This window comes from Gouania willdenowi, chromosome 7 (assembly GCF_900634775.1).
Source record: "Gouania willdenowi chromosome 7, fGouWil2.1, whole genome shotgun sequence".
NCBI lineage: Eukaryota > Metazoa > Chordata > Actinopteri > Blenniiformes > Gobiesocidae > Gouania > Gouania willdenowi.
Genome location: NC_041050.1, coordinates 26,575,532 through 26,589,493, shown reverse-complemented (window position 1 = coordinate 26,589,493; position 13,962 = coordinate 26,575,532). Strand labels below are relative to the sequence as shown.

Here is a 13,962-nt window from a genome sequence, read left to right as displayed (position 1 = left end):
CTATAACCATACAGTAGGTCCAAATGTATGGACACCCTCCATTGTTTCAAAAAATTATGAAAAATGCGCAATCTGGATCCAATTCTTATGAAACTCTGTGTGGAAATTGAGAAACCAATCTCGCTAAAGATGAGAGAGAGCATTTTTTTTTATTTTTGAAACTGATCCAGAATCAGTATATTGATCCGTATCCCCTCCAAACTTGAATGGAATCTTCCGTGCTGTTGGGTGACAAGGTCTATATGTGGTTCAAATTTTGTCTAAATAATTTAATTACTTTTGAAGATATCCTGCGAAAAGAGAAACAAACAAATGAATACAGTAGTCCCTCGCTGTATCGCGGTTCACCTTTCGCGGCCTCGCTGTTTCGCGAATTTTTTTTAAAGTGCAATTTTTGGTGCATTTTTTTTTGCAATGTATGAACGCGCATTGTGTTCTGCGTCCTGATTGGCTAATGCTGCGTTCAACCACCAGCAACACATCCAACTCACTGAGTTTCACTGCCTAATGAAGCGAGGAGCTGCGCTGCTTTTTCTCCTCTCACAAACAAACTACCAGTGAAAAAAGCCGGGGTGATTAGCGGCTAATGCTAACCTAGCTCTGTGCTACAGAGAGAACTTTTACCTGCTACTACCACCTCCTCGCTGATTATCCTCCACGCCAAATCCTTCCTAGTCCTGGTTATAAAGGCAGTGTCAGATTTTCCATCAGCAAGTGGTCACATCTCTAATGAAGACCCTTTGGAGCATAATGACTTTTACATGACAGTTGTCCTAAAATCAATCAATCAATTTTTATATCTTAATGTCACAAATACAGTTGATTTATCAGTTAAAGGTATTTAACAAAGACTGTGTTAAAAATAAATATTCTGAAGCATTTAATGGTCATTCATTTGTATAAATGTGTGTAACCCAGATGTATTAATAAAAGCAATATTGATGTGTAAGAAAAAAAAGCAGTTAGAGCGACATCCAGCATTGCATCTAGTAATTTATGGACCACCAGCTGGTCTGTAAAGGTTACTACCAGAGGGAATCTAGAAGTACTAGTTCAACATGAACTTGATTTACTCATATTTTTGGCTCTGTGAATGCCTGATAATTCTCGCAAATGCATGCGATTAGCATTTCAATGTCGCCATCGCCTGCCCTGCCTGACTAACAACCAATGGATGAAACCACAGGCAGTTTAAAAGTAAAATCACCTGTGATTGGAAGGCAAATTAAATCCCTCGCTCATTGGCGCTGTAGGGACATATGGTAATTTGCCCCTCCCATTTTTATTATTGTTATTATTATTAATAATAATAATAATAATAATAATAATAATAATATAAATTATATATATAATATATAATAATAAGAATACTAATTATTAGATAGCCAAAGCCAATGCATACATACGGGGTTCCTAGGACCAGCAGTGCTGGGAAACCCTATTGTAATTGTTCTGATTTTTTATTATTATCATTAGATAGATGGATAGATAGATACTTTATTAATCTCGAGGGAAATTCAAGGCATCCAGTAGCAGTATACAAGACATGCAAGACACAAGTACAATAAACAGTAACCAATAAACAGTAAAAAGTTCTTACCTTTTATTTTTCCCCTGGTAAAAGTGGTGCTGCAGGCTAAACCGTGCAATTTGGAGGGTTGGTCCAGACCCCTCCACGTACCTCGGACGCAAATACTGACATATGTCCGCCGGCAAGGTGGTGCTATAACCAAGGTCAACACATTTTCAAAAACCTCATAACCACAGATTCGCTGAATAGCACTGAATCACCTGGGCTGGGCCACGCCCATTTCCACCAGTAAATGTGTGGGCGCAAAATCGCAAAACCTGGAAAACCTACTTTTTCAAACTACTCCTTTTGGGTTTTGTCCAATCAGCGTGAAACTTGGCACATAGAGTTTTCAGTTTTTGTTCGGTGAAATTATGCGCAAATTATTAACGAATAAAGTTTTCTAGTGAGCTATTAAAACACGAACCATTCTCAATGTGACATTCTTTTAGTTTCACTTTTGTTCCTCGTAGCCTGGTAGCCTCTTTTCTTTTGATTTACATTCAAACCTTGTGATTTTTGAGTATATATCAGCAGAAAGTTATGAATGAGCTTTTAGTCCATTTTCGGAAATTTTTAGTTTTTTCACGAGACGTCACTAACCTTCGCGGCCGTCAGATTTTTACGTCACCTAGTTGATGTGCGTCTGATTGTCAAAACAAACGTGATGGCCATTTCCTAACTCCTCTCCTAACATCTTTCCTTAACCCTGTGACGTCATTCACGGGGTTAAGGAACAGTGAATAGGAAAGGAGATAGATGGGACTATTCGGACGCAGCCTTATTTTCCCGATATGTGGGTGGAGACAAAACCAATCGATCACAGATAGTCTAACTAAGAACACACACAATCTCATTTTTAACAATAAAGAGTCAAGTAAATCATGTCTATTTAACATTCTTTTTGCACTTTTATTACTATTACAGGAGGATTATTTCCTCTCCACTGAGAAGAAAATTTGACAGTTTCATTTATTACACATAAAACAGTTGACATTTTTTGGTCTTTCTCTGGAATCTGAATTTGCTGTTTTCTTTTTCCTCATTCCTGTCTTTCGCGCTTCCAGCCCGAATCGTGCGGAGCCGTCAGTGGTGTGAGATGGCCCCCTGCCTGGAGGGAGAGGACTGCAGCCTCCTGTTCAACCGATCGGGCTGGACCTGCACCAGGGGTAGCGGACGCATCAAGACCGTAACGGTAATTTATAAGACATTCCATTAAGAGACACCATATGCATTTAACAGCATAGTGCCTGTATTTCCAGCATGAGTAACCTTCACGAGTTGATAATGTCATTAATAGCATCTGCCAAGTGAAATGGGAAACTTAGACAAACAGAGGGGACCAGATGTTCAAAGCCTAAGTTAATACTCTATTTTAAAGGCCAGGAAATGCAAATCTTGAACAGAAGCTTTAGGTCTTTTCACATTTAAATGTAATATCTGTTTTTACATAATATAATAATGTCTCAGACACTGAATGGATGCGGAGAAGCTCGTATGTGCATTGGTAAGCATCCTGTCTTGTTTTCATAACCGTATGTAACACCATATTTGGTTGGTTTCAAAACACCAATTTTGTTTGTTAAAATTGTATTGTCTGTCAGACAAAACAAATAAACACACAAATAAATCAAATATAACAAACAAATGCAGGCAAAAACATAACCTCCTTGGCAGAGGTAACATACAAAACAACAACAAAATAACTTCAAAAACATTAGAAATGGGCACAAAAACATACATAATGACAGAGAAATACACAAAATGACTCCAAAAGCACACAAAATGACAAAAAACACGTATTTACTCCAATTAATCTAATAACACACAAAACTACAAAAAAAAAAAAATGCACAAAAAACCAAGAACAAGTATCTACAAAAAATAAAGGCAGAAATATAGGACGACCACAAAAACACATATAACCCTTTGTGTTTTTTTTTTTGTGCTCAGATTGGTCGTTATTCCAAATGCTGACATAAATGTTGATTATGTGGCCCTCATATCAGATAATCACATTTTTGCAGTCCCCACTGTGATATAAGTTTCCCATTTCTGATTTAATTGAGCCTTTTCTTCTGCCTCTCTATGTACAGCCATGTAGCTAAAGGGCAAACTAAACCCTGTTTTCTTTCTTTATTATAAGCATTAGGAAAATATCAAACCGTAAAACTTTCAATAAACCTTTAAGTTGTGCCAAAGAGAGGAGGACCTCCTCTTTAGCGTTTTTTGGAGGATTTTAAATGGCAGATTTTTCTTTTATGTTTTGTAATGATGGACCCTTCCTATTCCTAAAAAGGGGACATTCAGACTCCTATTTACAACTTGTGTTTATGACAATTTTTTAAAGTTCACAGACAGTAGGATATAGCACACTCACAATATCAATCCTTTAAGTTATTTAATACTTGCTACATGTTAACATTACATGACCTCTCATGCTTGAAAAGTGAATGATTATCATGCCTGTTTAAATTTTAAACCCTCCAATATGGTGTCATCTGTTCCTGTAGGCTCATCTCAAAGTGCATCCAATGCCTCCGAGCTGCCAATAGTACATTGCTGACTGAGCACTGATTAATGTGCTCACTGAGAAACTTCACTCCATTAAAAAAAAAAAAAAAAAAAACATCATTAGAGATGTCTCTAAAAGCAACGGGGCAGAAAAAAGGTTCAATCATTACTACTCAGACTTTCCTCAATAGTGGCCGAGTCTCCATGGATATGTGTCTTACTGGTGCTGTGTGGTTAAATCACTGAGACTGCACATCAGGGATAAAAATTAAATTAAAATGAAATTGGGGCTTTCAGCCTTTATTAGTCATGTATATGTTGTTACACATATATTGAAATTTGTCCCCTGCAATTTACCCCATCCCTGGGGAGCATTCGGCAGCTATTTTGCGGCTGCCTGGGGAGCAGTTTGGGGTTAAGGGACTTGCTCAACATCCCACAGTGATGGCCCAGGTGAGGCTTGAACTGGGAACCTTCTGATTACAATGCGTCCGTAACCACGAGGCCACCCGTCCCATAAAGTGTCTGTTCCTACACTTCTCACCAGATCATCTACCAGTGTGTCCGTGTCTAAAAGGCACCGGTACAGTACTTTCCTCTTTCCACAGTGTACACTCTGTATTCTTGTATGTATTCAATTGATATATATACATACAGTACATATATTTACATATATATACATACATATATTTACCTTTCTTAAACTGCATTTTCCATAGCTTAGTTTAATTTAATTTAATCTAATTTAGCCTAATTTATTAAGATACACATCAGCTGCGGCAGAGATGTTGCTATTTTTCATGGGGTCAAACAAAAGTATACATACAAAAAAACATTTAAAAGAGAAGGGAAATAAAACAATTTATCCAGCTAGAAATAAAATAAATAAAAAACCAAAATGTTTCAATATGTTTAAAAATAAAGCTAAATAAAGCTTTGTGACCTTTAAGCTCTTATATTACTATACAACGGTCAGTCCTTATTGGAATTATAGTTGTGTTACTCGAGACCAAGACCCCTTAGTTTAGTCTAGTTTAATTTAATTTAATTTAATTTAATTTAGTCTAGTCTAGTCTGGTCTGGTCTCTTCTGCCTCTAGACGAGGGCCATCGCATTTTCTCTGCTCACTCTTTCCCAATGTATCTGTCCATGGTGCTGCTTTATTTTGTCTGGTCTTGGGAATCTATTAGGAGCCTCTCTTTGCATCTCATCCAAATCGAGAATTATGGAATTGATCAATTTCAATTCAGTCTCTCAATGCAATCGACCAAAGTTTTTTGAGAAACAGAACGGACAATGATGAGTTTGCCTGTCCGAGCTGTACATTTGCAGCTGGATATGTGCTCGACCCTCGGAACAAGTGGCGAGTTGTGTGTCTGTCGATTCTTTCCTTGGAAGACGTGGAGGATTTCTACATGATTGGAATTATGGTAGTAGGTTTGCTGCTGATTGGAGCTGGCAGCTTTTTGACTTATTGCAAAGTCTTTATTACATCGACAGCTGTTTTGGGAAGGCTGCCAGTCATTTCTAAAGGATGGATCAGGGCTCTCAACACTCAGACTCATGTGATAATCTCAAAAGCAAGCAGGAGGCTGCTTTGTAACGTTTACACAGAACTAAATCAATCTTGGAGAAGTTCACTGCTCGTCTCGCTAGTTGAAAGACCACCTTATTGGATTATCTGCTGAGAGACTGAGACTAAAGGCTATTGAAATTGAGCTAGCCTGAATCAAAAACAAATCGTTTATTATCTTTGGCTCCCAACGCCAGCCGCTCAAGGTTGTCTTATCTATCACCAGGCTGTTGTGCAGAAATATGCTCCTCCTAGATTTTACTGGCTCCCCAATAGGGAACTCAGTCTAAAACCTGCCTTTTCCCCTCACATTTCCTCCTGTTGTTCTCCCACTTTTCATCTAAATACGGGGCGCCGCCCTTGTGTTTCAGGATTCTTGGGGATTTATTCCTCTTTTAGTAGCTCTGTTACAGAACTCCACACTACATCTCACTCAGATTTGGGCAGGCATTTTAAGCAGTTGCCATCTTGGGTCAAGAGAGATTGGCATTTTGTTGTCATTGAGGCAGGTCCTCAGAAAAGGCCTTTTTTTAGCCGAACTACAGTATGTTCACCGGATCATCGTCTGAAGGCTCTATGACTCTGAAGAGATGGCACAAGGCAGGCAGCACAGCTGAGCAGGAGATGTAGTGCTCCCCACCCAGTATTTCCGTGACATATCTGTAAAGAGAGGGATAATGAGTTAATTAATTAGTGCACTAGTACACCTAAAAACATCAAAATCAAATCAGGACTAAAACGGGTCTAAAAAGGCTCTAAAATTGACCTAAATGTGACTAAATTGTGTCTGAACTGAGTGTAAACCATGCCTAAACCAGAAAAACACCAAACCTAAATGTATTATGAAACTATAAATGAAATCATCTCTAATTAAAATGAATAAAGCCTAAAATTCCAGAGGGCCCTCAGTACCACCCAAATATTACACAAGTATCACTGGTTTAGTGCACACAAATGGTTCATAAATGCATTTAAATAAGCAATAACTTAAATAACCAATAAATCTATGGAACATTCATCTGCGTGGTTCAGGAAGTTTTGCCAACTTCTTCAGCTTTGCAAGCTCAACTTCGGTAAGCATTGAGATTTTGCTCTTTTGATCTGACAGTGTTGCAGCTATCGGTGCCTTATTTTGCTGGACCCTTTTGATCATCTCTAAAGTGGAGTTCTTGAATGAGGGATTCTTCTTTATGATTAAGTGCCACTTGTTGTTCATTCGGCTCTCGAGTATTGGATGGACTGTGCTTAAAGTGACCAACTATTTTTCGGCATTTGGCCAAGACTGTGTCAAAACCACTATTGTGCAATGCAACACTGATTTATTGCTGTATGGCATGTGCACTGTACGGCAGATGTTCATAGGGAAGCAGTCTCACAGCTGCTGTCATATTGTGTGCACTATCTGTTCCAAGCGTTGAGATATTTTTGTCAATATTCCATTGCAGTGGTTTCAGAGTGCTACATTCAGGCCTCAATATAGTGGTGCTCATTGGATTTACGTTAAAGCAAACGATTGCATTCATTGTCAACAAAGTGAGCTGTAACCCTCAAATAGTTCTCGTTTCCACATGAAGTCTAGTGATTTCCTAGTGATTAGGGCAACATAAGATGCTTTCTGCAATATTTCAAGTTTTTGAGCCCTTTTGTTCTTGTTCAGCGTGTCGATTTTGGAAAGAATCATTTTCTGGCTGGCCCCCCCTCTCGCAACAAACTTCTCCTCCAGAGTTGTTTGTCGTAGTTTGTCGGGTCTTCCTGATGCCGCTGCCGCCGAACCTGGATGCTTTGCTCGTAGATGGTACATTAAAGAACAATTACTGCGGTGGAAATTAAATTCCCCTTTGCAATGCACACATAACTTTTGTTTTGTCCACATCCCGTTCTGGCAATACTTTAAAGCTAAACTCCCACTTAGAAGCGTGTGTTTTGAGTGTTCCATTGCTAGCTCAGGCTGTAGCAGCATTAGCTACAGGAAACGCAAGTGTGTCTTCTTCTTCTGCTCTGTATGGAGTTTATGATTGTACTGCTCCTAGGGAAGGAGCGGTGGTCAAAGTAATCTCCCTCTCTCTCTCTCTCTCTCTCTCTCTCTATGTCAAATCTCCCACGCATATGTTAGCAGCTGTAAAGATATTTGGAATAATAATATTTTTTTAATTAATATTAATGTTCGGGGCTCAACCTTAAGAAGCACTGCTGGTTTGTGTGGGTTTTATTGTCTATTGGATTTAACAAGAGGTGGAAAGGAAAGGGGGCAGATGAAAGGAGAAGGTATTTGTTGTCCGATCTTAAGTGGGAGAATCACACCCTCTGAAAGATAGATGGAAATGAGAAATCTATATGGAGAATTTATCAGAGCGTAAGCTGGGAGAAAAAAGAGCGAGAGAGGGAAACAGGCGGCTGCTCGGCCAGCAGCCAGATTCAGTCTGTCCACATCAATGTGTTCGTGCCTGCTAGTTAGAAAGTGCAAAGGTCCTGAAATTGTGAGAGGATCTGTCTTTGCGTGGCTGTAATCATATTATACATTGTTTACTTTGACAGATATTGAAAGCTGGTCATGGCTTTGCTCGCCCTAAATAACTGATCCAAATGGGACATGGATGTGGAAACAGTTTCACAACATTTTTATAATAAATTTCAATAATATTAAAAGAAAGAATATTAATATTTAACAATTTTCCCACACAAATGACAACAAAGACATTCAACAGTTTCCCACCAAATTCTGATCACAGCAAGGTGAGAAAATTATTGTGTTACCTACGTTCTCTTTCTTTCTCACTGCAAATGACTTAAAATACTGTTAATATTTAGTGTTGGATAAATATCATGTTTTCGAACATGAAAAGACAATAACTAAAAATGGTTGCGGGTAGGGATAGGAATTGATTAGAGTTTAGGGATTTCGATTCCATTATCCATACTGCTTATCGATTCTCTTCCTTACCAATTCTCTTTTCGATTCTCATTGGGTGAGGGAATTCAATTTTGTTGTTTTCGGAAGAAAAGTCCGTGCAAGAAGCAACTTTTGCACGAGTGTACAGAACCAGGAAGTGAGTATGACAGCACAGCTGCGGGTGGAGGAGGTGGATTTTCCGCGGTGGACAGCAAACAACTGTATGGTGGGAGGAGCTTCACTTGGTGCTAGCATGAACACAATATACAGGACTTGGAGGAGTTTATCGTTTCGTATTTGCGATGTACAAGGAACCGATAAGCCGAAGCCTAACAAATGATTCCTAGGAATTGGATTACTGGGAACCGGTTCTCAGAAAGAACCGGTTTTCGCTTCCCATCCTTAGTTGCGGGTTGATGCTACATTGATGTCCTTCATCTCCATCTCTATCCAATGTAATAAGTAGCTTTATATGCCAAGATGGGTTCTACATTGGACAAAAATATTCACTCCAAAGGATGTTTGTTTTAGAGACACCAATCAATTTAAAGCTAGACAAAAGAGCTCACAATAAAAACAAAGCTTTGCATATTTTACATCTAATGTGAAGTCGGTCATATGGTTCTGAAATGTGGAGAATGACCAAGAAAATACAGAACAAAATCCAGACCTTTGTCAACACCTGTTTGAGACTATTTTTTTGTATCTGCTGGAGAAATCAAGTCGCCAACGTGGATTTATGGAAGCTTGATGGGGAGGAGCCAATGGCACTACAGATAAAGAGGAGGAATTGGGGATGGATAGGACACACTCTACAATAGACTGCAAGCAACATCACATGGCAGGCTCTTGTCTGGAACCCACAGGGGTAAAGGAGAAGAGGCTGCCTGGGGAATAGCTGGAGAAGGGATCTAGATCCAGCCTCAGGATTTAGGATTGAGATGGTCTGAACTTGAAAGAAAAATCTGATAGGTTAGAGGAAACTCATTGATGGCCAATGCCTCGCAGGGGTCGACATACCTATGGTAATCGATCATCGGATCATGAAAGTATTTAGTTACCAGGGAAAGACATTATTGCGTTACCTTTTTAAAAAACTTTGATTTTTTTTAAATAATTTGATTTTTGAGCAGGTTTCACAAGTTAGTTGTATCACAGAGCAACATAGATAGGTGCTTCATTTAAAGGGGCAGTTTTATGAAAAAAGTCACTTTATAATGGTTTTTCTACAGTGATATACATTCCTCTAGCCTCATTCAGAGGGCTAAAGTTGAAAAAGTTCTGTTTCCTCCCTCATTTTTTTTCACATTTTGTAAAAAGTCAGCTCCAAATGGGCGAGTTGGTTTTTACCCCCCCTCATGCGTCATAAGGCAGAAACTCCTCCTCCTGACAATACTCGATCCTCCTACCCTACATAAGAATGTGTGCTCCTCTCTCTCAAACTACCTCACAGGTAAAACAAACAAAGCAAATGCAGGTTAATATCACAGTTAATATCTCTTTGTTCAGTTTAAAGATAATCCGAAGAGCACTCACAATCAGTTGCATTTTTAGTAGCCATTATATTGCCTTGTATCGCCTTCATAGGATGATCTGACGTGTTTGTGACCCAATGTGACGCAGCGGTCAGACAAAACAATGGACTATCATTTTAAACAGACTATTTATCTGGTCAAAAGAGGTGAGGAGGAAAAGAATGTGACTGTTAATGATTTTCTCTCCTGCTGCTGTGATCAACACACACACTAAAGCAGCGTGTGTTACTGTTTACACCTACTCATGCATATGCAAAAACAGGTGTCTAAAGAGCAGTCTAAAAGTAACTTTTCAGAGGGCTAAAACTCCAGAAAACAGGCGAGTTTGGGAAATTAAACCTCAAATACTATGTAGTTGGGTTTTTAAAACAATTGGAGATTGGTGAAAATTTGCATATTACTGGATCTTTAATGTATTATTCATTAGACCTAACCACAACTGGTAGACATACTGCAGGCACTAATTCATGTATTTTCTTTACTACAAAAAGAAATGCTGAAGTTAAAGCAGTGCTTCTCAGTGTGTGTGGCGCACCTCCTGGTGGGGTATCGAGATTTGACAGGTGGGGCATGACCACTTTTCAATTTGATGCCAAATACCTTTCTTCATTGATAGTTAATATCAATAACACTCAACAAAATGCCTACAGATGAAGAAAATAATAATGAATAGCCTAAAAATGTAGCAGAAATTAAAAGAGCATTAAATTATTAGATTGCATTAGATGTGCGACCAAACAAACAAAATGTAACATGGAACTAAAGTGCAAAAATAATGATTTACGTCTGTATGTACTTTAATAGCTGACTTAAAAATTTATTTTAAAAAAGCACAACTATGTTGAAGCGACTCATCACAGGCGATTTAAACTACAGTATAGTCGAAAAGACAGAGGGATAACATGCTTTGTACTGCCAAGATGGCGTGGAATGTGTACAGAAAACTTCTAAAAACAAGGTCATTTTGGAAAATTCTTTCATGTGGATGTTTTTTGGGATAACAGATGATTATATCTACTCTATTCCAGATTGGCTTGTTCTTCACTGTACTGCAGCCGCCGGGATTCAAACATGTGTCTTCCATGTATGACGCGTGAAGCGTGTGATGCACCTTCTCCACCTGTAACTCTTCTTACTGTGCAGCTTGCTCTGTGTGGAGCTCATTGTGGCACCGCCCGGTCACACACCTCAGCCTAACTATTGTGTTTGCACCATAAGTCAGCTCCACTGCCAGTCAGCTGTCGAAATCATTCATTCTCTGAAGCCTTGTCTTCTCACAGCCCTCCACCCCCCACCCCACCACTACCCCTACCCTCCAAATCAAACAAGCCCTTGGTTTGTCTTCACTATCGAGCCTCTGAAAGGTCCACGTATGACATTCTCAGAGGTGGAGGCAGAGTGTTGTGTGGCTGTTTCATATACTGTACCTGACAAAGGTGATAGTGACTGTGGTTGGTCACACAAAAGCATAGCAGTGTGTTTGTGTGTATGTGAACAGATAGAGGAGTGAAATGGTCAAGGAACTGAAAACTGACGAACAGGAATAATTTAGTGCAGTAAAAGGATTCCTCTGCTTTCTGCCAAGCAGGAAACCTCAGTGATTGCATCAAATACGCTCTGCAGATTGAGAGCTCCATTCAGCTTTAATACCATCCTTTGCTAATGCCTCGCTTTTGCAAAATGATGGGCTGATATTGAAATCGTGCATATCAGAAATGCTTCTTCTGTGTGGAATAAGACCTAACAGTTTTGGCAAATCTGATCTCATTTTATAAACTAGAGGGAAGGTAGAGATCCGCGAATGAATGCAAAACAGTATGTCATTGATGAGCAGCTGCTTCAAAACTACAATCAAAAATAGAAGTAAAAACAGTTCTCATGTGAGGTTTTCTATGTTGGAGCTGAAAAGAAATGGTTTATTGTGTGTTTTTCCCCGATAGACGTGAATAATTCGCCCCCTGTCCAATCAGAACCCTTCTCGACCCCAAGATCTAAAGAGGAATAGTATAAAGCCGAATAAACCGGTTTTCCATTTAAACCTGAATTCAGGATTACTATTTCCATGTAAACACGAAGTAGAACACTTTAATTCTGAACAATTTAATTCTGAATAACTAATTCCGAATTAAAAAAACATCATGTAACCGTGGCCACTGATGTACTCCAAATATGAGTACTACAAGTAGAGCTCAACTATGGTTCATATCACTGATATCACCTCATACTTTCCATACGCTGTGGCGTTATGTGCATTCTTACATGTAGGCAATACTGTGTAAAAAAACATGCACATTAATCTTACAAACACATGCTACTGTGCTAAATGAGAGTTGTAGAACGAACCTACGGCCATACACACTCTCCGTGACCCTGGAGGTGAGAGAGGTGCTTGTGTCATTTGCCTGTTTTGGTCGTTGTTCTCCAGCTCGAGCTGGATGTTTGTAGTCCAGCCAACGCTGCTGCTGTAAACATAGTCATTCAGGCCAGTAAGCATTGTGTGCTTTGTAATGGTGCCATGTGAAAAAGAGCTTTGCAAAACAAAAAAGTAGCTCAACGTTTGTGGTTCCCTGACACAAAGAGAATGTATGTGTGATCCGATGCAGAGGCAGAGCCAGTAATGAATTTAAAGCACTGTATCAATACAAATGTTCCTTTTGGGTAATTAAGGAGTTGTGAAATTGTCGCCTCTTTCATAAGAGGTGAGAGAATTGCATGGACAGATGATGTAGCTGCACACTATCATTATGTAACCCTTGCTAGCACTTGTACTATAAAGGCGTCAGTGTCTATGAAAAAGAGACCAGGCAGCCAAGTCATGTGTCGCCATGGCCACTGCTATCCTGGCAGCTCATCTGAGCAGCGACATACTTCTAATGAGATGCTTCTTAAAGCCATCACAGCACACTAGCTGGCTCTTTCTGCCTTGCTGAGGTTTTCCAGCATTTTTCATGTTTTACAAACTATTGATTACTGCAGTCATGGTCAGTTGTAGTAAAGAAACAGTTCAGTGTGGTGTGGTGCCTATAAGGTTATAACCAGGCAAGGACATGATATGCAATGGTTGCTAAGGGAACAGATAAACTAATTTGGACAAAAGTATTTGGCCACACATGTTTTCAGGGTTTTGACTATAAACCTCCTTTCTGCAGTTAAGGGAAATCTAAATTCTTTAGCATACCAAAATATTTTGGACAATGTTATGTTTCCAACTTTGTGGGAAACAGTTTGGGGAAGGCCCTTTGTTCTTCCAATATGTGCCCCAGTGCACGAAGCAACAAGCATAAAGACATGAAGATTAGTTTGGAGTGGCCTGCAGAGCCCTGACTCAAGCCCCATCCAGCACCATTGAGATGAACTGGAAAGAATATTATAGACCAGACCTTCTCGTCCAACACCAGTGCCTGATCTCATAAATGCTTGGCAAAATGAATGTGCACAAATTCCCACAGAAACAGTTCAACATCTTAAAAAATGCTTTTCAAGAAACCGTTATCCCTGCAAGAAGGCCCAACTTCATATTAAAGTATGTTTATCTTGTAGCAATGATTTTCATCATTGATCTGAGAGAAAGGAAGCACATTTTGGCCATCTGTGATCTTGTTCTTTCAGTCATGACCATATGTGAGGGTTGGAATGAAGATCGAACGGCAAAGTTCTCCTTTGCAAACAAGGTTAAAGAAAATCAATTCTAGCACAAACACTTAGTAATCATTAAAGTAGAAATAGCTATTCAAAGAGCAAAGGTGTGATATATTTGAAAATCCTTGAAGTTGTCCAAACAGCTTGTGAAAACCGAGAATGTGAAAGTTTCACCTCTACTTTGTCTCTGTACACCTGTGACTTGCATTAAGTTGTCCAATAATTAATTATCTCAGCACTA

General features: G+C 39.2%; 1 protein-coding gene across 3 annotated transcripts in view; it reads left to right on the top strand.

The window, feature by feature from the left end:
• Nucleotides 1-13,962, top strand: part of tafa5l (TAFA chemokine like family member 5, like) — a 101,909-nt gene that overhangs the window by 54,325 nt on the left and 33,622 nt on the right. For all 3 annotated transcript variants that reach the window (XR_003674511.1, XM_028453648.1, XM_028453649.1), the window contains exon 3: nucleotides 2,638-2,765. Coding sequence is in view for 2 of the 3 variants with exons in the window: in XM_028453648.1 (XP_028309449.1) it covers nucleotides 2,638-2,765 (128 nt within the window). In the remaining variant the exon portion in view is untranslated. The remainder of the gene's footprint in view (nucleotides 1-2,637; nucleotides 2,766-13,962) is intronic.